This window comes from Myotis daubentonii, chromosome 1, assembly GCF_963259705.1.
Source record: "Myotis daubentonii chromosome 1, mMyoDau2.1, whole genome shotgun sequence".
NCBI classification, from domain to species: Eukaryota; Metazoa; Chordata; class Mammalia; order Chiroptera; family Vespertilionidae; genus Myotis; species Myotis daubentonii.
In genome coordinates this window covers 105198184-105223931 of record NC_081840.1, presented here as the reverse complement: position 1 = coordinate 105223931, position 25748 = coordinate 105198184, and the positions used below count along the sequence as shown (strand labels likewise).

The following is a 25748-nucleotide window of genomic DNA, read 5'->3' as shown; positions in this document are numbered from 1 at the left end:
AAGCCCTGGACTCTACCCTATGTCGATCCTGGAAGGTTTTAAGGTCAAAGCTCAGGAAAGGTTTAAGGCTTAATTAGAGTTTGCAGCAAAGTGGAATTAGACAAGGCTTGACCGAGGCACGACCTCGGTGGCTAAAAGTGCAGTTACTAAAACATAACCTGATTGTCATAGTAACTGTAACCTGATTGTCATAGTAACTGTCAAGTATAGATGGATCTAGACAAAGCTTGCCTAGTCTTGCCCAGCCTGTAATGATCTGTTACTTCCCTATGACAGGCCAAGCCCTAGCAGTGATCTATGAAGCATGACCAGTCACAGCTAAGATATAAAGCAGTGTGTGTAAAGAATAAAGTTGCTGGTGCTGGTGCCTTGTGCCAGTCCTCCCAACCCCGTCTCTTGGTCTTTCATCCCACTCCACCTCTACCCATCGGACCCTCTCCAAGGTGCGGGTCACCGCAGAAGAAGAAGAAAAAGGTAAAGATACAATTTATGAACAACAAATACACATCTATCAACAAGTGAATCTAAAAATCAAGTGAAGAAATAATTTGATGAACAGAATAAACTGGTGAATATAATAGAATCAGGGGCATAGAAAGGGAGTGGACTGACTATTCTTGGGGGGGAAATGGGTGTGGGGGTGCAGGAAGAGACTGGACAAAAATCTTACACCTATGGAGGAGGATAGTGGGGGGGGTGGTAAGCGAAGAGGGTGGGGTGGGAACTGGTGGAGGGGAGCTATGGAGGGAAAAAGAGGAACAACTGTAATAATCTGAACAATAAAGGTTTAATTAAAAAACATATTTTAAAAATAAAAAAAAATGCCTATACTGTATATTTGTTTAAAAAAAAAATCGACTGGCTTAGAAATAACAGAGTTTGCCCTGGCCAGTAAGGCTCAGTTGGTTGGAGTATCGGCCCATGCATGGAAGGGTCATAGGTTCAATTCCCTGTCAGGGCACATACCCAGGTTGCAGGTTTGGTCCCCAGATGGATCGATGTTTCTCTCTCTCTCTCCCTCTCCCTTCCTCTCTCTAAAATAAGTAAAAATATATCCTCAGGTGAGGACTAAAGAAACAAAAAAGGCAATAACAAAGGTTGTATTTTATTTGAGCAAATACAATATAGTATAACAAAGCAGTTATTTTTCTCCTTTCATTCATCATTTTCCATCCCTGCTGGAATTATTTGTGTGTAAAGATAATAGTCCTGAAATAAATATTTTAAATCTCATTATGTTAATTATCACATGGCCAAATGAGTTTTTGAAGAACAAAGTGTTAAAAACGTACTTATGAGAAAATGATTTATATAGAAAAAAGCTACACATAAAGCATAAAGATTAAGATATACCAAGCTTAAGTAATTCAGAATCAGGCCTGTGTCTTTAGGATGACCTTAGAAAGGAAGGGGTACATTTCTGAGAATCTTGGTCTACTATGATGAAACAATGTCAGGCTAGCTGGCTGGCAACAGTTCCGCTTGTCTCAAACATGTCCAAATTGCTTAATTACTTTTCACTGCAATCTAGAAAAACACAGTGCTGGCTCCACAATTCCTCACTATATATTTTAAAGGTATACTTTAGGCACACAGGAAGCTGCATGTACTGGACACAAGAAGAAAACGGAAAAGGGATGGAATATGTCTTGTTTTGGGCAAGCGTAGTGCACAAACACATTTCAACACAGAGAAGTTCACTTCTTTTATTTCCCCATTTCAAATGTTTTAACATTATGAACTACATACAAGGTGGTGTAACCCCATGATCCAGGATCAGTTATTTCTATATTCAAAAGTCTTGATTCTAATTCTGAAACTTTTGGAATGACCCCCCCCCCCCCGCCCCGCCCCAAATGCAGCTCTGGATTCTATGAACCTATGTTGTCAAGATGTAGATATCCATGCAGCTTCCAATTTACTGCTTGCTGTGTTCAGCGCATTTGTAGGCAGTATCTATTGGAGGCTGAGTGGAGAGTTATAAAATCAAGCTATTTTTATAGCAAGAGCTTTGGTTTCAGGGACAAATTGAATGAGCAAGAATTCAGTTCCAGTGCACCTTTGACAGCTCAGCTGAAGCTGTTACCACCTTCCTGAGCAATGTATGTCCTCACCATCTCTGGATGGCAACATTGTCAGTTGCATCAACAGCTTTCTTCCAGAACCCATTTTATTCGATATTGATGGCCATGCCTCACAGAAGCCTGGGACCATCCCAGCCCCAGGAGTTGAATCTTCACTGGAAATCCAGTGCTTTTAATTCCATTCTCCTTACCAGTGACTGGTTATGATGAAAATCTAGCTAGTAAGGACTCAGAGGGTCCTCTGTGCAAGTTGTCCTTGCTTTTCAAATAGGACAAAAGGAAGAGATGCTGCCTGTCTCCTCCCTGAAACTGCAGCAGCAACATTAGATCAGGGGACCCAGCCTGAACAGAGAGCAGGGGGAAACATCCGGTCATGATGCCATTATGTCACTATATTGAGCAGCCTACAATTTCCTACCTCTGGACTTATTTGGTGAGGTAATAACATTTTATTTACTTATTTATATATTTTTTTGTTTAATCCTCACTGGAGGATATTTTTTTCCCCCGTTGATTTTTAGAGAGTGCAAGGGAAGGAGGGTGGGAAGGGGGAGAGAAACATCGATGTGAGAGACACATAGATTGGTTGCCTCCTACACGCAGGATCAAACCTGCAACCCAGGTATGTGCCCTTGATTGAAAATCGAACCTGTGACCCTTCAGTCTTCAGTCCAATGCTCTAACCACATAGCAACACCGGCCAGGGCTAAAATTTTATTTTTAAAGCAGTATGGAGATGAGGGGACATTTATTTTCGGCCCCAAGTAATCAGATGCAATCCTCTTCCTCTGAAATAACTATTTTAGAGTGAAGCACACATTCTTTTTTACACCAAACTAATTCTTGTGTGAGTACCGACTTGACCTTCCCCCTCTCCTAAATTCAAGCACCTTGGAGTGTGTGCTCTGGATTTCGTCTAGAGCACCTTCCTCCTCAGCACTATTACATCAAGGTCTGGTTCAAAATCTACCTCCTATAGAAATATTCTTATAAAATCCTTGCCTACATCTTTCTCTAATTCTAGCACATAGCATTTACTGCTTGTCTGCTGACCCCTGAGTCTTCTCTGTGTCTGCCATTAGGCACACATTTGATTTAGTGACTAACTGAACGAATGACTGACTGATTGACTGAGTACAACGCACCATTTTTCTTCACCTGAAACTTGGGGTTTTCCTTACTCTTCTTCCTTGTCTTCTTTCCTCATCTAACTTCTCTATAAGACAAAAATTGAGATAAATTTAGAGCTCAGACTCTGAAAGAAGGATTCGTATTTCTAAAGAAAGCTCCAAATGGTATGCCCTGCCTTCTGGGAGTTACAAATAAGTGACAGAATTATGATGGGGGAGTAGTAGTTAGATGCTATATAAATGACCTCCTGCTGCTGTACCTCCCCACATGCATTGGCCAGTTCTTTTATTGAAACTAGGGATGGGATGGCAGCATCCTCAACAAGGCAGAAGTTATAGTAGAAAATATAGCAGAGTCTAGCACAGAGTAAGCCTTCAACAAAGGTCTTAAGAGTGAATGAGAGAAGACATAGGCAAAGAACAGGGCATGGTTAGGGCTTTGGGCTTATACCTTGAAGCTCTTTATTATAAACATAGAATGAAATGTGGATACCAGCAATAATACTGCTGTCTCAATGTAATGAACTTCATCTAAATGTGCTAACATAAAAGTATTTGACCTAATGTAGACTTCAAGCTATTTTGAAATGAAAAATTAAATCTTGGGTTGTTTTTACTTTAAAACCCCTATAGTTGTTACCTAAAACTCAAAATAGGAGTCTATCAGCAGATTTCCAGACCATGTGCAGAGAGGCCTACTCCACCACACAAGCTGAACTTGAACAGTGGCTCTTCTGTGTAGCAGCTCTGGGGCCATTCTTCTGATGAGATGGCAGAAAAAGCATTTGCAGAAATCAGACCCAGTGTGGAAATCAGCTCGAGCACCCTTGAAGGTCTGCAAATACAGTTCTAACTCTAACTTCTACCCCATTCCAAGTTATTAACAATTTTTTGTAACTTTCATTAGGTAACATTAAATCGACACTGGAGTTTCTGCAAGATCTTTTCTATTACACAATAGAGTAAAAACTGTAGGAAACGTTCAGATAGTTAAATGACCACTAAACACTACATGTGTATTCAACATGGTTCTATTAAGAACGTCCTTCAACTATGGCATTCAAGGACAATAACACAGTATTTCCCTTACAAAGCAACTGATTATAAAAATCTGCAAATGCCATAAATTCATTTATAGGCTCTTATTTTCATAAAGGCATGTCACTAGTTTCTTTCAATTCTTTCCTGAAGTATTTTTTTGTGGTTTACTTTTATTGTATTGCTGGATGCATTACCTTTGATCATCCTTTTTTAAAAGACCTGCAGAAAATTTTATTGCATAGGACACTACTGAGGACACAGAAATTGGGAACTGCAAATATGTGGCACTGGAACAAGTCTTACAAATATTTCATTTTAAGAATTTGCTAAATACAATTTTTTGTAGTTTGTCTCTTTTAAAAAATTGAAGTTACAGCTAAGTTAACTACGTACAATGAAGCATTTTAGGAATGTTAGAATTTCGAGAATATGATGAATGATACAAAGGAAAAAAGCCATAATTCTTGTCGGCTACATATTGTATTGCCTTCAAAAGCAATTGTACATGTTGTACTCAGTTCATAGTTAAATATTTCTACTAATCTGTTTTAGGAGAGCAAATGTCTTTCAAGGTTTCAAGTTCCTCTATAAGCTTCTTGTTCTGAACTTCCAGCACTGCAACTCGACTCTCCAGACATTTTACATATTCTTTCTTTCGACGTCGACATTCTTTAGCAGCTTCCCTGAAAAAAAGTAGAAGCAAAAGGGCAAACAAAACAATTTTTGCATGCATGCTATTGACAAACAGACTGAAATAAGCTTGGTATATGTGACATGGTTGCACTCCAAATCTTGGAACAACATTTCTAATTAAATTTCAAACACTAAGCCAAACCGGATTCTTAAGGGTCACAAATGTCCCTTCCATATGTCCACATGGCAATTAGTAGAATTGCTCCATCTCCTGCCTTGATTAGAGTTCACAGTAAACAAGATCCAAGTCAAAGACCGTTACTCTGCTTTATGGCAATAAAGATCTTTAAGGGCCTTGAGTTCCTCAATGAGAGTCTTGTTTTGGTTTTCAAGCACAGCCACACGGTTTTCAAGACATTTGACATATTCTTTCTTCTTCCTGCGACACTCCCGGGCAGCTTCCCTGGAACCAACACAAGGCAAATGACTCAGGAACAACCTCCCCGCACACTCCAGAGGGGCTCAGTGAACTTTGACCCCCCAAACTCAACAGCCAGTCAGTCCTAGGTAAGGTCTGTACAAAGCCACACAACAAATATACCGAAGCACATGCCATTTTTAAAGGTGACTCTAAGACAGTGATGGCGAACCTATGACACGCGTGTCAGAGGTGACACGTGAACTCATTGTTTTGGTTGATTTTTCTTTGTTAAATGGCATTTAAATATATAAAATGAATATCAAAAAATATAAGTCTTTGTTTTACTATGGTTGCAAATATCAAAAAATTTCTATATGTGACACGGCACCGGAGTTAAGTTAGGTTTTTTCAAAATGCTGACATGCCGAGCTCAAAAGGTTTGCCATCACTGCTCTAAGACAACAGGAACAACTTGAGAGCAGTCCATTTGACCAGCATTTATCATAAATGGTGTTTTCTTAGGGCATACATTCCATGAGAACTGTAACCAGAATTGTTTTCAGTAACCTAAAACAGTAGAACCACATCCCCAAGTGGAATTTCTACAAAAACATTTACAGATCCTTTCAATTATCTTAGTCATTTTTATCCACCAAAAGTCACATATTCCATCAGTTAACTTTATTTGATCAAAAATAATTACAAAAATCAATCCTCAGAAACCTTAAATGTCAATATGGGAGATTTTAATTCTTCAAGACTAAATCTCAGTGAAACAAGTAAATCAATCACAACTGCAAGAAACAGTTTATTGGTTGGGAAACAACATGAATAAAAATAACAATAAATGAATTATAAATCACGCACATTTTCATAAACAAAAATGAAATAAACTCTGCTTCTGGAAATTAAAAAAGGAAAGAAGGCATGGTACATAATAAATACTCAATAATTCAGACAATTTAAATCCAGGAATGTGAGACACCACAATTAAAACCATGAGAAAGAAGCTACTGAATAACTCAAAAGCACACTTCAAGACTGTTCTCTCACCAAATGCCTTTACTAACCAATATACTGAATTTTAAAGTACTGTAGACATGCCCAAAGGAAAGAATAGACCAGCAGCCAAAGCAACAAACACAATAAATAGATGATTTACAGTCATTTTCATGCATGACCCTACCCCCAAAAAACAAAACCATGAAAACAGCTAACATTTTCTTCCTTCTTTTCTTCAGGGCAGGGAGGGGATGGCAACTACATCATTTAATTCCTTTATAGGATGTATCCTGATAACAATTTTTTTTTTGGAGTTTACAATTCAGAATAAATGACTTTGGGGTAACCTTCACATTAAAAAAAAATCCTACATTGCAAGACAATTCAACATTTTATCAAAAGTTGTGTTGAATGTCTAAATACCAATTACTGTAAAGCCAATTACCATCGCTGCATTTCTGAACTAGGATTGATGCACACAACATATTTGGCCAATTCTGCTCTATTTTTAGGATAGTTGACTCTAACTAATAATTGTCTATCTGTGTTTTCTTTGTGAGAAGCTAAAGTCAGCAGAAAAGAAGAGAACTTGAAATCCCAATGAACTGCAGAAAAAAAACCACCCCTATATCCTAGCCAAGAACAATGCACTCACCCTGTGAACCCACAAAGTTCTCAGACTTCTGAACTGGTTAATAAAACAGTAATAATATACAAGTGAACTGAACCTGATAAATATAGATTAACTTAATCTAAATGATGTACAGGAAAAAGTTAAGAATAAATTCAAGCACACATAAATCTGCCAGTTTGGGAACACAATTCAACTCTTCCAGGAGGAGCTAAAATATATTTAATGAAACCAAGGTTTTCATGAATAAGTCATTATATTAAATTCCAAATCTGGAAGGAAGATAGTCATTTTTAAAAGAATTCACCATTAAATGAAAATTTAAATATGTAACAGATGCTTGCTTTGGCAGCACATACTAAAATTGGAATGATACAGAGAGGATTAGCATGGCCCCTGCGCAAGGATGACGCGCAAAGTCATGAAGTGTTTCATATTTTAAATAAATAAATAATAAATAAATATGTAACAGCAATGTTGTGGGCTGGTCAATTTTTAAATTTGTGTTTACCAAGGTGTACTATTTACTGTGAATACCCATACTTGGTATTTCACGTGCGTGCATGTGTATGCTACCAGAGTCAAATGTTCCAAGCACAAAGCTTAAATAATCACACTAGTAGATGGCACATTCCTAAGTATTTCTCAGCTATTCAAAACACCTGTTTCTTCTATTAATAGTTAGCTCAGTTTTGAGAACTTGCATTTGTCTGGATATATCTTCAGCATGGAGAGAAAATACATGGTAAATAAGAAAAGCTGACAAGGCTGTAAAAATATAAAAACTGTCTCCAGATTGGTAGAAATATAATTAAATATCCATTATAAATGCTAGCCAAAGAGAAAAATGCATAAAACTCTTTCATGTTAATGAGTAAAACCTATATTCTTTCCATAAAGTTAAATCTGAAGCTCACACTGAGGTCTTTTTGGGGTGACTCTGGTGTTGATGCAGTGGACAAGCTCTGGAATGACGCTTAATTGCATATCCAGGTTCTGTCCACTTTGCACTGTGTAACAAACTTATTATATAAACTCTCTGAACCTTAGTTCCTCAACTGTAAAGTAAGGATAATAACCAGCCCTATCCACATGTGAAAGTTAGGTGACAGTTATAGAAACAGTAGTTATAAAGCACTTAAAACTTATATATGGTATTTACTCAACAGATACTGAACAACCTAATAGCCATTTATTATCTGCTTTTCTTTTGTCTTGCTCTGAAATTCAGATTTGGAAAGCTAAAATAGACCCTTCTCAGAATCCCTTGCAGCTAGAGATTCTATTAGCTATTTCTGGTCAATGAAATGTGGGTGAAAGTTGTTGGCAGGGTCTTCCAGGAAAAGTGTTTAGAAGGGTCAGACTTAACCAGCTCCCATTTCCAGCTCCAGTTTATCTCTCTTCTTCCTGACTGAAGTAATGCCTGGAGGTGTGGCAGCCATGTTGTAATCACAGGAACAAATGTCACACTCAAGATGACAGAGCAGGGAGGAGGAGCTGGATCCTTGATGACACTGTGGAGCCTTTGTTCTGGCTGCATGCACCTCTGGACTGGCAATCAAAATAACACCTCCATTCCCTTTAGTTATTTAGAGCCCAAACACAAATGTTATCCAAAAGTTATTAACTAATTATTTTTTTAAAATTCAAAAAAATGCAACCCCCTCTCCTTTCAGGGAGAACTGATATGCGTGTGTATGTAGCTGTGGGGCACCTTTTATAGGAACCTACTGCCTAATATTTTATCTATTTCATTTTGGTAGTTCAGAAAAAAATTTTTAATCTAAAAATAAAGTTAGCCCTAGCGGGTTTGGCTCAGTGGATAGAGCATCAGCCTGTGGACTGAAGGGTCTCAGGTTCAGTTCCAGTCAATGGCACATGCCCAGGTTGAGGGCTCCATCCCCAGTGGGGAGCGTGCAGAAGGCAACAGATCAATGATTCTCTCTCATCATTGATGTTTCTATCTCTCTCTCTCCTTCTCCCGTCCTCTCTGAAATCAAGAAAAAATGCATTTAAAAGTAAAGGTGTAAAATGACAAAAGGGAGATAAGAAGGCTACTTTTTTAGTTCTTTCTTTTTATTTTCTTTGGGAAAATAAGACATGGATGAACAATTTTGTATTATCATCACACTTTACATTCTTTTTTTTAAAAATATATTTTATTGATTTTTTACAGAGAGGAAGGGAGAGAGATAGAGAGTTAGAAACATCGATGAGAGAGAAACATCGATCAGCTGCCTCCTGCACATCTCCCACTGGGGATATGCCCGCAACCCAGGCACATGCCCTTGACCGGAATCGAACCTGGGACCTTTCAGTCCGCAGGCCGACGCTCTATCCACTGAGCCAAACCGGTTTCGGCTACACTTTACATTCTAAACTGAACCTCACAATGTACATTCTATGACCAGAGGGGCAACTATATTCATAGCCTAAGATCTCTGAAAGTGCAGTTTTAAAGTATCTATGTTCTTCCATCTAATCAAAGTTAGGGATCTTCGATAACAAGATCTCCACAAAACAACTATGATACTATGTGAGCCCCACTCATTCAAGGCCCTTCAGAATTTCTGAGCAAAATACTGATGATGCAAAATGTGAATCCAGCATGACTTATAAACCTGGAACAACCAGTGATAAATATGCATGTATCTAGTGGGGTTGGTGTGGCTCAGAGGTTGAGCATCGACCTATGAACCAGGAATTCATAATTAGATTCGTGGTCAAGGCACAAGCCCAGGTGGCGGGCTCGGTCCCCAGTAGGGAATGTGCAGGAGGCAGCCGATCAATGATTTTTTTTCTCATTATTGATGTTTCTACCTCCCTCTCCCTCCCTCTCTGAAATCAATAAAAAAAATATTTTTTAAAAAAAGATGTGTGTACCTAATGAGCCTATTTCTGGTAATCTATTGAGTTTCTCAGGGTAGAAAACTCCATCTCATGATTTGTGATAACTAATAAACTTAGGAACTGTAGCAAACATAAGAAATCCTATAATATATCCAACTGTGCCATTTAAAAGGCTATATTAGTAACCTGAATATAGCTTCTATTGCTTCAGATTCTGTTACAAAGGATAGTGATGAACTCAGCAGTTGTTTCTGTTTTTAGAGGCTCAGAAACCACAATTTCTACATTAACTAGGTTGCTAACATCTAGTAAATTAACTACTCCCATGTGGTCCTGGTCATAGGAAAACACATAATTCCATCTGAAATGTTTTATTTTCTTACAATGAGGACATTATTTAAAACCTACAAATAAGGTAACAAGAGTACTGGGAAAACAGACTATTATTATTCTGTTCATTTTGAAAATCAGATTAATTTGCACCATTATCCATAATAAAAATTAAACCAAGAAATGATATGCAAACTAGATTTTAAAAAATAATTTTGGGAAACAGCATTTGTATGATATACTGCTTTAAAAAAAAAAAAATAAGTTACAGTCCTGGCCAGTGGCTCAATGGCTAGAGCATCAGTCCCTGCAATGAAGGGTATCAGGTTCCATTCAGGTCAGGGGCATGTGCCTGGGTTACAGATTCGATCCCAGGCCCGGCCCTGGCACATGCAGAAGGCAACCAATTGATGTGTCTCTCTCACATCAGTGTTTTTCTTTCTCTCTCTCTCTCTCCCTTCCTACCCACCATCCCTTCCACTCTCTTAAAAATCTAAAAGTCAATGAAAGAACTATCCTTGGGTGAGGATTAACAAAATAAAATAATAAAGTTACAGTGATAGGGTGCAAAAACAAGTGAGAAAATGAGAGAGAGCAGGCTGGAAATGTATATATTACTATGCACGAAATTCGTTCAAGAGTAGGCCTTCGCAACCCCGGCTTCATCTGGAAGGTCGTCCGGTCGGTCGTCTGCTGCTCGGCAGTTTAGTTGATTTACATATTCCGCTTTTATTATTACAGATAATATCAGTAGATATCTCTAAGTGGTGGGGCTATGAGTAATTTTAATTCTTTCTGTTGTTTTGTATTTTCATTTGACTACAATTTATCAGAATAAAGATGTATTTCAACAATCAAGAAAAAACAAAGTTAAGAAGTAGATCAAATGAAATATGTAAAAAATTTAAGAGCCCTAGCCAGTTTGGCTTGGTGGATAGAGCATTGGCCCACAGACTGAAGGGTCCTGGGTATGATTCCAGTCAAGGGCATGTACCTCAGTTGCAGGCTCAAACTTTGGCCCTGGTCAGGGCATATACGGAGGTAACCAATTGATGGGTCTCTCTCACATCAATGTTTCTCTCCCTCTGTCTCTCCCCCTCCCTCCCTCCCTCTCTAAAAATCAATGGAAAAAATATCCTTGGGTGAGGATTAACAAAAAATAAAAAATAAATAAATTTAAATAAACAAAAACTTAAGAAAATTCTTAACGCATACAAATTTATTTTACTAATAAAGAAGTTAGAAAATTACACTTATCACCTAACTTCACAAAGTAAATACTAAGTACAAAATAAAATTTTATTTGTAATAAAGCCCTTCCATCATCATTAAAAAAAATTAATGTATCTTTCAGACATTACCTTTGTAACATAGGATTCAATCTCCTCCTGATGAAATAGTTTTATGATTAGGAACTCTGACTAGCAGACAATCTATCATGCAGAGCACAAATCCACATAAAATGCCACTTAACACTGAACTTGGGAGAATAGCTTAGGAAAAGTAATTTTTTAAAAATCCCAAAGTAACAAATTGTATGTCCTATAAGTGGTTGCTGATTTCTAGTGAACCATCTTACCTGTTTTTCATTAGCCTCAGCTCTCGTTTGCGTGTGGCTTCTTCTGCAAGTTGCTGGGGGCTGTGCAAACTTCCTGGTGAGGCAGCCATCACTACTCCCTGTGGCAAAGCAGTAGTAGGTGCTCGGATCTGGTAAGTTGGCATGTCACCAGTGGCAGCTGCAATGAAATATTACATGCTTATATAAACAATTTAAAACTTGATATTTTTAAATAAAATTGCCCTGAAAATAATATACTTATTACATATTCTAAGAGGTGATCTTGCTAATGTTTAAGATGACTATTCTGAGCATTATAGAAATCGTAGGTATCAAAGATCTTCAGTACTTGGAACAATGATATTCAGCATGCTCTATACATTTAAGGTAGAAAAATGCCCTAATGCATTTTAGATAAGTTTTTATCAAAGGCTAAAAGTAGAGAGGCTTTTCAACTGAGAGTTCGCTAAGTCTAAAATCAGTGGTGTGCTGATAAATGTTTAACAACCAGATTTGTGGAGGGAAAAGCCCTGATACGTCTGTAGCATGTCAATTCCCATGATGTAAATGCTTGCACCATGGCCAATTTCAAGCTACCAGTGTGACTTCAATGATTGTAGAGTCAGGAAGATATACACAGTAAGTAGCACACCATACAGATAAAATAGATGTAAATAACTGCAAGAGCATAGATTAAAAAATTATAAATGATAAATTTTGAGTATTTATTAATGTTTTTAAGTAACTTGTTAAACGTATATTTACATTTTTAATAGCTATTTTAACAATCAGCTCACAAAAATCCTGAAAATTTAACAATCAGCTCTAGCAAATCAGTGGGAGCTGGCTCTAGCACATCACTGTGAAAATTTTAATTAAGCAGAACATTTCTATCCAGTTAATTTTCCTATAACCTATACCCTCACCTAATCTCTTTAAGTGGAAGTCCTAACACCAGAATATGACTGAAGTACTGGAAGGAAAATACTAACTCACTGTATTTTCATTTAAAAGCAAATAAAAAACAAAACAGCCAAACTCTTTAAAACTGGTTTCTCTGGGGAATGATAATTTTTGTCTGTCTTAGGTTTATTGAGATAATAATGTAGTCATTTAAACGTATGTTTTCTAATGATAGTATAATCAGTTAAATGACAGTATTTATTTAGTATTGAGATTGCATACTAAAGTCCTCAAAGTGTCTTGATTTATAATCAAAATGTGTGTATCTACTGCAGTAAAAAACTTCCTTAAAACAGAAAGATGGGTTGAAGTTATAAAACATTCCTACCATCACTGTTTCAACTTTGAGAACATGCAATCCAGAGTCCATGTGACATTCTGATGAGATATGACAAAATATATGTTCCCTCAGAAATCAATGCAAGAAAATGGGTTTAAAGGTTATTAAATCCTATAAAACTTGGTCTGAACCAAATGCTAATCAAAATATGAAACACATTGCTTCTATATCTCATTAAAATATGTTATATCCATTGACTAAGAACTGAAATTTTACTCAAAAGGGAAACAAATGCTTTTTCCAGGTAAATAGAATAATATCACTGAAACTAGCCAATTAGATTAAAAGGTTAATCAAAATTCATCTATGTGTTTCTTTTGGGGGTAAATGTCAGGTTTTACGCCCACCGACTCCCCCAGGCTTAAGAATTAGAGGAAAGAATAAAACAATAAAAATATGGCTTTGGGTAAAGATCAGAGGTCTTCATAGGGAAATAAAAATACCATTTATAATGTTGTACTGCTTCTTCCTTCTATATGTAATATAAGAAATAATAATAATAAGTAGAAATTATGATAAATATAATAATGATCGCCAACTTGGGAAAAATCCTAAATTTGTTTTTGTGACAATTTAAAATAGTATATACACAGAGTCTCATTATATGTCAGAAATTTTATAACTTTGAAATATTTGGAGAGAATTTTCAAGTCAATTATAAACTATTAATTTACTAAAGATTTAAAATATATATTTAAATCAGATTGTAGAGAAGATTGAAGCACAGAATAACAGTTATCTTCTCTGTTCTCTTTACCCACATCAGGAAAAAAGGTTATGGGATAATAAAGGCTGAAACAATGGAACAGCTGGAGCCTACAAAGGCTTTCTAAAATTGGAACAATAGCAGTGACGAAGAAGAAGTTTACATGTCATCATGTTGACATTTTAAGCAGCATGGATGCAGACCTTGGTCTTGTTCTTGCCAAATTGCTCACAAATAAATGCAATAAAATTAATACAAAGGTACAGAAGGGTTCATTATTCCCTCTCTAGTTTTGTATACACCTGCTTTTTTCTGTATTTAAAGTTAAAGCAGAATGTTTATATAATATACAAAAGTTAGTTTCAAAGTATCCTTTTTTTTTTTTTAATGAAAAGGGAAGGCAGGAATACTTCACAGATAAAAAATAAAATTCATTCATTGATCTTAGAACCAGAAATGATTCTAAATTTTTGCCTATTTCCAAAAGCTGAAGCCACCTTCAAAAGACCAAATTTGGTACCATGAAGGATAAAGGTGACTCAACAGAAGCATTCTTAAAACATTCTGAGCAACAGCTTAGAAAAAATACCCTAACATGCTAAGCTGGAAAGTGTTACCGGAAAGGGGACCTGGCCCTGAACAGGTCTGCTTAGGGCCAGCAGGTAGTGTGCGGGTTCTTGACTTCATGCAGGAAAGATGTAACAATATGAGTCCAGGTGACTGAGAGGATGTTTGTTAAAACTGGGTACAGTGAAACAAGGAAGAACCTGGGATAGAGGAGGCAACAGGAAAGAGCTAGGCAGAGTTGCTTTAGCTCACTGGGAAGTCAGAAAAAAAAGGGGCCTTACGGACAGGTTCAGGGGGTTAGCCCAGCTGAGCTGCCACTGCCCATTGCTCCCCTAGTTGCAAGTTTTGTGGGGACCCTTGGAATTTAGGTGATACATGCCCGTGGGAGAAGAGGAGGAAGGGAAAGGCATGTGTACATGTGCTGGGTTCTTTGTAGGGTTTTATCTTTTCCTTGCAGAAGGGAATCTTAGTGGAGACCTCAGGGGAGGGTTTCAGGAGAATATTCATCAGCTTTCTAGGTGTGCTCATTCAGAATTGTGATGTCCACTGATTGGTCGGTGCCAGGGCAGGGGTCATTAGCAATTACAGCTGGTCCTGGTGTCCCCACCTGGTTTTGCTGCTTTGCTGGGATAAAACTGAGGCCTAGATATTATCTCTAGGGGGTGACCTTCTGTATCTGCTATAAATTGCTCTGCCAGTTTGTGCAGCTGTCAGTTTCCCCCTTTCACCTGCCAAGGAATTTTCCTAGCTTCTTACTATCCTGCCTCAAAAGGATGATATATTTAAATGTATTCTCAAATGTTAGCTAACAAATTGGTTTTATCACAATTTTTCAGACATTTCCTTGTCAACAAAAATCTGATTGTACCTTATTGGTTCAAGCAGAAATATGAATTAGTATAAATTAGGAATTAGAATAAATTTCTGGTCATGGTACAATTCTAATAGTTACTGAATAAATATCAATGGATAAATTCCATATATTCAAATATGATCTATTAGTAATACATAAAAAAGATATGGGCAAAGAGAAGCTCTTGTTTTAAGGAAATCCAAATGTCAAAAAGTTTTATTATTGAAACAAGTTATGGAAAAAACTTTATATAAAAGTTAGCTTCTATTTCCAATATTACAAACTTAGTGATAATTTAAAACAGATGAGATACCTAGCATAATAGTTCAAAGAACGACATTCTTTGATGAAAAGCCAATTCCTGTTCCATCTAACTACTAAAAGGGCCCAAATTATTTTTTATTCTAAAATTTCACTGTATAAATTATTTCTGAAAATAAGTGGGTCATCAATGAAGAGTGTAAACTCATGATTGAAGGAAGATAATAAAAAAGATACACTAATTTAATTTTATTCTAAGGCAGCAAAAAACTTGAGACAAATCAAGGTACCTTTTTTACCTTTGGCATCCCTAGAATCCAGCACAGTACTTGGCATATAATGGGTGATTGGTGAGTTTACTTGTGCACTATGAAGTAAATTTTGAACTTTCCAGGTTTTTGCACAAGCCCGCTGTCACTTGGAATGTTTCAAATAAGCAGCCTTATTATTATAAGATTATTATTATAGTTAACACTTTAACACTAATACATGGAAAGCCCTAAAAGACATTCAAACTGGCCTTTCTTTTTTTTTAATTTTTATTTTTTTTATTTTATTGATTTTTTACAGAGAGGAAGGGAGAGGGATAGAGTTAGAAACATCGATCAGCTGCCTCCTGCATACCCACCACTGGGGATGTGCCTGCAACCAAGGTACATGCCCTTGACTGGAATCAAACCCGGGACCCTTGAGTCCGCAGGCCGATGCTCTATCCACTGAGCCAAACCAGTCAGGGCCAAACTGGCCTTTTTTGACAAAATGTATTATTTCCTAAGTCTTCCCCTAGATACTGATAATCTAACCTGGCATTTTAGAAGCAGAGGAGTTCTACTTGTAGTGTTTCCAACCATCTAACTCCTGACATGAAAACAATGTTTTATGTTTGGTATCAAATATTTCATGGGAAAAGAAAATTCCTAGAACTCTCAATTCTGGTCATTAACTTCATACCTCTCTGTGCAAGCTTTAAACACAGTACAGAAGAAAAAGTAAAGGATTTGGAATCTGGGTTCTAGTGCAGCTCTGCCACTTACCAGCCATGTGACTTGGGGCAAGTTCAGTTTCCTCATCTGTAAAATGGGGATACATTATCTCATTTAATACTCACAATAAACCCTGTAATGTATGACAAAGTGTCTAGCACAGTGCCTGGCACATGGTAGGCATTCAGCAAATGTTAGTTCCCTTCCTCTTCCCTTCCTTAAGTTCTGAAAGACAATGTTCCAAATTATGCTTATACTGCATATTAATTAAAAGGCAAATAACATCCATAAATATATTTTCCCCTCGAGTTTCGCTTCTAACAAATCTAGGTAATAGAATGATTGACATGTGTGGCTCTTATTCCTTATTTTGTTTAAAAATATGCCTATTAAAAACTTTTATAATTTTTATTATATCCCTTTAAAGAATAAATTTAAAAAAATAATATCACAAAAATACCCCTTTAAATATAATAATTTAAAATAGACAATGAGGAATCACAAAAAAATAAAATGATATAATCTCATCAGACTGGTAAAGCCCACAAGTCAAAGAGGTGTTTGTTTCTTCCTAACAAAGAAAGAAATAAGAAACCCAGCCAAATGCCCATCTTGATAGCTTCCAAAGTGAAACAGTTTATCAACACCCCAATGGTGATTTTATTTGCTTATTATTTATCAATTGAGATCTCTATAGTACTGAGCATATTAACTGATCAAAACAATTTTTATATATGGAGCTACTACCTTCGTAAGTCATTTCGCTATGTGTCACTAATCCCAAGTACACCGAAGTAGTAAGCAACAGAGGTAACAGTCATACTCAGAAGCAGGGAGCTCCTCACTTCTCTGTCTTTGTTCTCTCCCTCCCTACTGCCACACCAGGTCTCCTAATGCCCAGATCAGGCTTGTCATTGCCTGGCATCTAACAATGTCAAAAAGTTTCCCTCCTCCATTACTCCACTTTTTCCAGGAAAATTAAATCCTACATAAACATAAATATTTAAGCACTGAAGTTTTCAAATTTGTTACAACACACAAACCACATAAAACTAAGTCATTAATTTTTACTTAAATTACACAAGTTGTGCATTAAGTGAAAATCTTAACAGTGAAAAAAAAGTTTGTAAAAAATTATAAATATTGACATTGAAAGTTCTATATAATAAACATATTGTCCTAGGAGAGTAATAATACTCTAGAAAAAAATCCATTTTGACTACTTAAAATGATGCTAACTTCCTTTTTTATGTTTTATAAACAGTGTTAGTTTATCAATGTAAGGTGAATTTTAAGGAGCAACATAAAATGGTGTGAACAGAACCAGACAGTCTGAAGAGCCAAACTAGTTTACCACTTATTAGCTATGTAAGCTTGGAAGAGTCATTTATCCACTCTGATCTGTGTTATTATATGCAAAATGAATGTAATATCCGTACATCAGGGAGAATGCATGGAAAGTGATTTTTCCTTATAGGTTATTTAAATTCTAGAGGTCTGGTGCATGAGATTCGTGCACTGGCAGGGGGGTGGGGGAGGGTGGTCCCTCAGCCCAGCCTGAACCCTCTTGCAGTCCAGGACCCCTTGGATCAGGCCTAAGCCAGTAGTCAGACATCCCTCTTGCAGTCCGGGGCTCTTGCAGTCCGGGACCCCTCCCTCCTTACCGCCCACCTACAGTGGAGACAGGAGAAGCTCCCGCTCGCTGCTCCTTAACGCTGCCTCAGAGGTGGGAGAGGCTCCTGCCACTGCTGCTAGGTTTGCCAGCCATGAACCCGGCTTCTGGCTCCATGGGAGCACACTGACCATCAGGAGGAAGCTCCTGCATTGAGTGTCTGCCCCCTGGTGGTCAGTGTGTGTCATAGTGACCAGTCATTCTGCTGTTTGCTGCTTTTATTATAGAGGATGGTTTCCTCAGTGAGGCCTACTCTAACCCTTCAACCTATATTACCTGTGGGTCTCTCATGATCTGATAGTTTCTTTGATAGCTCTTAGCACATTTATATTTATTTTATTTGTAACATTAAATGATTTTTTTATTTTAAAGTATACATAAATGCAAAGTATTATTTTATTAGACAGTATGTTTATATAGGCAAATAAAACTGGGATAAGTGAAACAACTGTCCCAAATTATCTTTCATTAAACATTTTTCAAAAATAGTGGGAAAATAGCATAATGGCAATTTCATAGAGATTTGAAGTATTTATTGAAACTTACGGTGACTTATATTTTCACTTCCAACATGATTATAATTTGCCTTGCTACCAACTTCAAGAAGCTAGTACACCTGATAAAAATCATTCTTTTACATGAAAATATCCAAACAAAAACCTTTTCCTCTCACAAAGGTGAAATGTATCCTTGTATCCCTATTCTCATGCATCAAATATTAACTAAGATATTATTTTTCAAATTTGAATTATTTGGAATGTTTGTTTTTAATAATTAGATGTGTAGGCTGAATACTACTTCTGAGTTTTTTAGACTCAGACACTAAAAGATAAAGAGTTGGGCTCTTAACAATCAGCTTATAAATAAAGCCAAAACTATTTCTAATATAAATGTAAATTATATCCAACAGAATTATATAATTCTACAAACTATAAATATTCCCTTTTCACATTCAATTCAATGAGCCTATAAGTAAGTGCTCCTAAAAAACTTTCCCAGGCCAGTCATTATTGTTAGCAGCCTGATTTTGGTCTAGATCGGTTTTTAAAACTGTAAGATGTAGACCATTGGTGAGTTATAAAATCAATTTCATGGGTCAAGAATAGCATTTTTTTTAAAACAAGTAGAAAAGTATGAATACATAACATATACTATGGATAAGCATTACTTTTGAAGTGGATTTTATATAAAAGTAGGGTACACACACACACACACACACACAAACACAAGTCTACCACATCATGATATAAATGTGGGTCACGATCAAAAAGTTTGCAAGCCAATAATCTATCAATTCACCTCAAAATACAAACAAACAAAACAAGAGGCAATGTCCTTTCCATTGTCAAACAGCATTTCAAATAGAATTGATTCTGTCAGAACTGACTAGATTTCCAAAAACAATGATTTCCAAAGGCACAATGAGGTCTAGTAAAAAAGTTTGACATTTTAAAGTTTCAACATTTAGAAAATTTTTAATTGAAAAGGGTAAATCATGGTGATGTTCATTTATTTACAAGCAATAGTTTAAAATTATGCAAATTTTTTCCTTAAATATTCATCTTTAAGTATATTCTGAGTATTTTAAAAGCATTTTACTTTATTTTTTGTTATGATTCTCTATCATGCTTAGAGAAGTCAAATGGTAAATTGAAAGGCTTAGTTAAGAAAGATATAAACAAACTAATCACTTTTAGAAAATGAATATATGCACAAAATGCATTTGGTTCTAAAATCATATGACATGCAGTATTTGAGATTAATTCCACCTATATCTTATAATAAATTTGATAACTTCTGCAATCTATAACATCTTTAAAACTTTACAAAACTTCTTTGAGAAAACCAATAGCTCAAGATAATCTTAAAAACAATTTAATACAGATGTTACTTGCTCAAGCAATGGAATGTTTCTATCTTGGAAGAGGAGCTGAGACCCACTAAGACGTAAATTGTGAGCAACCTGTTTACAACTATCCATTCTTCATGAATTCAAATGAAACTCAGTACTGGGTAAGAAATAAAGCACCACTCAATAAACATAGTTGGAACAACATAAGGGGCATTAGCGACTAAATCAGAAGCATTACCTATAACTAAGAAAACCAAACCACAGAAAGAATTACAGATAACAAGTTTAAATAATGCGGTCTGAGGACGATTTCAGACCTGCGCTTCCCTAGCTGTGCACTAGAGGGCGCCGTGAGCTGCAAATCCCACAGAGCAATGGAGTGAGGGAGCCTGGGCCCAGAGCCCACCTCTTGCAGCACCTGTGGGCCTCGGGAGTGGTGCAGGGCTCTGGGGATCTGCCCACAAACGGGCGGTGCCGGCTTTCTAAAGTAAATACTTACCTGCAGAGAAACACTAAAGTGAGGCTCACAAATCAAGCTACTCAGTCCAAGAGCGATCTCTGAGAGAGGCAAGCCAGGAGCTAGTTAACAACCTCAAGCTGTCAACAGCGCTCTGCTCAGCTCGAAGGAGCCGAAAGGAACTGACTCAATCACAACCTGACTGGGGGCTGACGTAAATGCGCAGTCCGTTTGGAGTTTAACTTTTCCACTTTCCTGAGGAACCACGATTCCAGGAAATGCAATGACGTCAGCCCTTTGAACTCCATTAGAGAGGAACAGATCATTTTAGACACTCGAGCATCGAAACAAGTAGGCACACAAACAGTGGTCTGCTTTGGAGCTACATTTGTACACAACCACGGAATCGAAAGCTTGATTTTTTTTTTACAAGTTGAACAGTATTTATGTTTAACTTGTAGCTGCACTGGATATGCAACAGGCTGCAGACGAAGTAACAGCTTATTTTAGTGAAGCAGAAAGAGAGAGAACTGCCTTGGGTCAAATAATATAATACTGAGCACAGAACCAATTACACTAAGATGCCTGTGTACTGAATAGATATAAAACTCCTCAGAAAAGCAATACTTTTGAAATACTCAGAGGTCCGTAAATAATTTTTCAAAACTTCCAAAATAATTTCGCAGAATTTAAATCTTTCTCTGAAGTTCTTACCGGTTTCATCTCCAGTTACAGCCATGATGGGTTTCTGCATACAGAACTGCCCTGTTCCTCCTTTCACAGGTCAACACAAAGTGTTCCAACTAGCAAGCATGTGCAGTTATAAGTGGCAGTATTGACATCACAATGACATCACTAGCCTATCACTGCCATCAATCTGCTTTGTCACAGACAGGCTCACTGAAACCAAAGCCCTTATAAAAAGTCTGTAATAAACCATCAAATGCTATTGTTTCTAATTTTTCATAAAAATCTGTTGAGAAGGGCTATGGCAAAAAAAAAAAAAAAGTCTCATTAGCATTAAAAGTTATCTGTTTGTTTCTTATGGGGCTACTTCTTTATTATTATTCTGTCCAAGGTTTCTAGGTAAACAAAGGGGGCATTAGCCCTTTGGAGGACAAAAAAATTGGAGATTTAAAAAGTAAACAAGTGACAATCAGCACAGAGAGATGCTGTGAAATACACAGAAATGTATTTTGCAGACACTTCTAGATTCTCCAAATAAGAAATACCTAACAACTAAATAAGTAAAAAAAGAAATATCTAACCACCATTGTTTACTTGTAACATATTTCTATTTGCAATACCAGAAAATCCAACTGTTCCCAAGGTGACATAGAATTTGCCAATTTCACTTGAAAGGAGTAGATACTGAAGTTTTAAAAATTCAAATATAGTAAGTGTTATTTAACACTTCCATAAATATTAGATTGAACCATATAAACTTGCTCATATTTGACCTTTTTGGCCCACAAAAACAGAAATTAGATGTGGCTCAATCTAACACATAATTTTACTAAATTAAAATCCCTTGAATAGAATTTTGTGACATTTAAAAATTCATAAATAAACCATAATTACTATTTGTAAATTTAAAAAATATGTCCAATTTTATTCACTTAATGAAGGTTTGGTACATGGAGAGCTGAATCGCTATAAATTTAACAAGTCCAAGGTTAGGCACAATATTGGTACCTGTTCAACAGTGTAACACCACAGCCAATGGAAAAAAATGATTTGCATCTCTACAGCACAAAAGTTACATGTCACTGAGAACTTTTACCTTCATTAGCGGGCTGTACAAAGTCCAGTCCCTTGTATGCTTAGAATTCAAGCCGACCTTAAGTCAATGAAAGGTCATTCCACTACATTTTTTTTTAATCCTCACCCGAGGGTATTTTTTCCATTGATTTTTTTAGGAAGAAGGAGGGAAGGTGGGGAGAGAAAAGCATTGATGTGAGAGAGACCAGGGCCGGGGATCCAGCCTGCAATCGAGGTATGTGCCCTTGACCAGGAATCCATGGGAGTTGAACCTTCAGTCTGTGGGCCCACGCTCTAACCACTGACCAAATTGACCAGGGCCCACTACATTTTCACCTTATTCAATGAAGCACCTTTTAGTAAAGGCAGGGACTTGACACCCAGATGCTTAGGAAGAGAAACATCAGGAAGGACCCATCTCCAATAATTCTCCAGAACACATGAACTGAAGACGTCCTCCTAATATGTAAGCATGTCTGGGGAGAACCTTAGACATCACCCCATCAGAGGCTCTGTAAAGGACTCTGTCGTCACAGCCACACCTCAGGGTTTGGATCCAAGAATACTAGTTGGTTTATTTCAAGTTTCAGCAAGTTCAGATTACTCTCAACATTTCTTTACATTGGCACTTAGATGCTCAATAAATATTAGTGTAAAAAAAGGTCAAGGAAGGAAAGGAAAGAGGAAGGTTGGTTGCTTGGTTGACTACTATTAGTAAAGTTTTAATAAATTCCCTATACCCGATAAACTCAGTTAATCATCACACAGAACTAATACATTTTCACTAGAGAAAGAGTATTTCATTTTCATTCAGTAAATGGCTACTGAATATTCATCATATGCCAGGGACTGTGCTGGGGACTAAGAATCCCTGTCCAAACAGAAGTTACCATCTAGGCAGGACCCTGAGAGTCACAATTCAGTGATATATGCCCTGAGAAGTTGCAGTGGGAACTGCAAGAGGTGACCTAAGCCAGATGTGGTCAGGGAAGGCTTCCTGGGGAAGTGCTACCCAAAATGAAACATGAAAAACGTCTCAGGGGAAATAAATGGCTGTGTGTGAAGGCCCTAGAGAGGAGAAAGGGCACAGCTATGACAGGAAATTAAAGAAATTCAGCATTAAGAGTTGAGAGGGAGGAAGTAAGGCCTAGATCAAGCAGAGATTTGGGCCATGTTAAGGATTTTGACTAACAAGTAATAGGCATTTGTTGAAGGGTTTTGAGCCAGAGGCTAACGTGACTAGATGTGAATTTTAGAAATACCACTCTGAACTGCAGAATCAAGAGTATAATGGAGAAAGGGAAATGTTGAATGCAGATACTTTTATTTTTAAGAAATACTAGCTCCCAGAATCATTGGGAGGGATGAAGAAAGAGAGCCTAGCTGAACTTTCATGAACAATTCCCTCCAAAACAGACCGAGAAGGGATATGCTGTCTCTGGCATGATTAGGAAAATCAGGACACTGCCCCACAGCTACCAGCTTCAGGCCAGACACCTGGCAGACCAAAGTCTGCTGCAGGAATCCAGGTCAGAGGGGACAGAAGCTGGAACTGGGATTATGACAGTGGGTGTGGAGAAGAGTGAAGGGATGAGTGATTTAATAGGAGGAAGAATGGAGAAGGTGAAGGAGAGTAAAGCATGATATCCAGGTTTCTGGATTGAAGCTACAGAATGGACAGAATCCATTACTGAAATAGAGTAAACAAAAGGAGAGTTGGGGTAGGGGAGTGGAGTTTTGGATTTTAAAAGTCAGAGATGTATGAGATATATCTAAGTAGCCCGTTGGAGTCAGGGGGCATAGTCACAATGAGCTGAAGCTATGGCGGGGATGAGTTCAGCCCAGGACAGCACACAGTCAGATGGAAGCTGGCCCAGGATGCAATCCAAGGAACACCACTAACACTCAGGAGATGGGCAGAGGAAGGTTAGACCAATAAAGGAGACGGAAAGAGAGGCAGGAGAGACAGAAGGAAAAATGATAAGAATGCAGTATCAGAGAAGTGAAGGAAGCAGAGGTCAACAGTGTTAAATACTGCAGAGGAACCAATCAAGATAAGAACTGAGATCTCAAAAATAAATTGCTGTGACCTTTCAATGGGATAGAGAATAAGACAAAATTCCCACTGACCTGTTGTTTCACACAGAACTCGAACTCTTGGCCATCATTATTTTTTTAAAAATATATTTTTATTGATTTCAGAGAGGAAGGGAGAGAGAGAAACATCAATGAAGAGAGAGAATCATTGATTGGCTGCCTCCTGCAAGCCACTTACTGGTGATTGAACCCACAACATGGGTATGTGCCCTTGAACAGAATCAAACCCGGGACCCCTAAGTCCACAGGCTGACGCTCTATTCACTGTGCCAAACCGGCTAGGGTGACCATCATTATTTTTAAAAAGAAGGAAAGGAAAGGAAAGGAAGAGGCAAGACAAGGAGAAAAAGACAACAAGAAGAATAGAGATGGGAAGGGAAGAAACAAAACATTTGTATCTGATATAAATATTCACATAGTATCACAGATAGATTAAAAATAATCAGCATATTATTAAAGTAATTAAAGTTTCAAAAGTTAAAAGGCAAGATACTTAAAAAAGAAAGGCTTAAGTTCTCACTAAATTAATCTATAAATGAAATACATCTTATCATTGGTTTTATATTATTATTATTATATTATTATTTAGAAACTCAAACGTATTCCAAATGCATATCAAAAAATAATGGTTTACAAAAGCTCCATCAGCACTTTAAAAAGACAAAAAAGAGGAACTTGTTTTGTGAGATAATAAACCAGCATGATACTGGCATATACAAAAAGAGACCAACACTGCAAAATAGAGTTCTGAAACAGATCCAAGTATACATGAGAACCTATTGTATAATTAAGATTGCCCCATAAATTAATGGGAAAAGAACAAACCATCAGTAGGGGAAAAGTGGCTCCATGTGTAGAGAAAAAATAAAAATAGATCCCTGCCTAATACTACAGAGGTGAACCTCAGGTGAATTAAGGACCTAAATGTGAAAGGTAAAACTATGAAGCTAATAAAAGTTATGTAGAAAAATATATTGGTGACTTATGGAAGAAAAAAACGTTCTTAAATAAATCCAAAAGGCCAAAACTTGTGTATTATTTATGCAAAATAAAAAACAATTTGTGCCCAACTGAGCACATTTAAGGTAGGCTCAGCTAAGCTATGATGTTCAGTAGGTTAGGTGTATTAAATGCATTTTCAACTTACTATTATTTTCAATTTACGATGGGCATTTCAGGATGTAATCCCACCATAAGCCAAGGAGCATCTGTAATGGGTGGCTTTAATATACATTTAAAGAAAACATTAGAGAAACGGTTCACAACCTGTGGGTCGCAACCCCTTTGGCGGTCGAACGACCCTTTCACAGGGGTCGCCTAAGACCATACTGCGTATCAGATATTTACACTGCGATTCATAACAGTAGCAACATTACAGTTACGAAGTAGCAACGAAAATAATTTTATGGTTGGGTCACAACATGAGGAACTGTATTTAAAGGGCCAGAAGGTTGAGAACCACTGCATTAGAGCATTGAGTAAGTACTATAAATTTTTTTATACACCATAAATGCTACCCCTTCAGTTCTTCATACATTTTTATTACAGTCCACATT

General features: G+C 37.1%; 1 protein-coding gene and 1 non-coding gene across 29 annotated transcripts in view; one reads left to right on the top strand and one right to left on the bottom strand.

Moving 5' to 3' along the window:
• Positions 1-1085: 1085 nt before the first annotated feature.
• The window catches only part of CREM (cAMP responsive element modulator), a 98659-nt gene continuing 73996 nt past the window's right edge, over positions 1086-25748 (bottom strand). For 6 of the 28 annotated variants that reach the window (XM_059656040.1, XM_059656030.1, XM_059656026.1 and 3 more), the window contains 3 exons: positions 16405-16440; positions 11702-11858; positions 4987-5351 (listed from right to left, as the gene is read on the bottom strand). In XM_059656040.1, coding sequence (XP_059512023.1) covers positions 5207-5351; positions 11702-11858; positions 16405-16440 — 338 coding nt within the window. In that variant the 3' untranslated portion in view covers positions 4987-5206. Of the gene's footprint in view, positions 4939-4986; positions 5352-11701; positions 11859-16404; positions 16441-16478; positions 16579-20376; positions 20653-21048; positions 21302-25748 lie in introns of those variants that run through there. The other 22 variants (XM_059656048.1, XM_059656070.1, XM_059656035.1 and 19 more) reach the window with 12 other exon arrangements.
• On the top strand, positions 7281-7383 carry LOC132223737 (U6 spliceosomal RNA). The gene has a single exon (XR_009450513.1). It is a non-coding gene; the product is annotated as a U6 spliceosomal RNA (small nuclear RNA).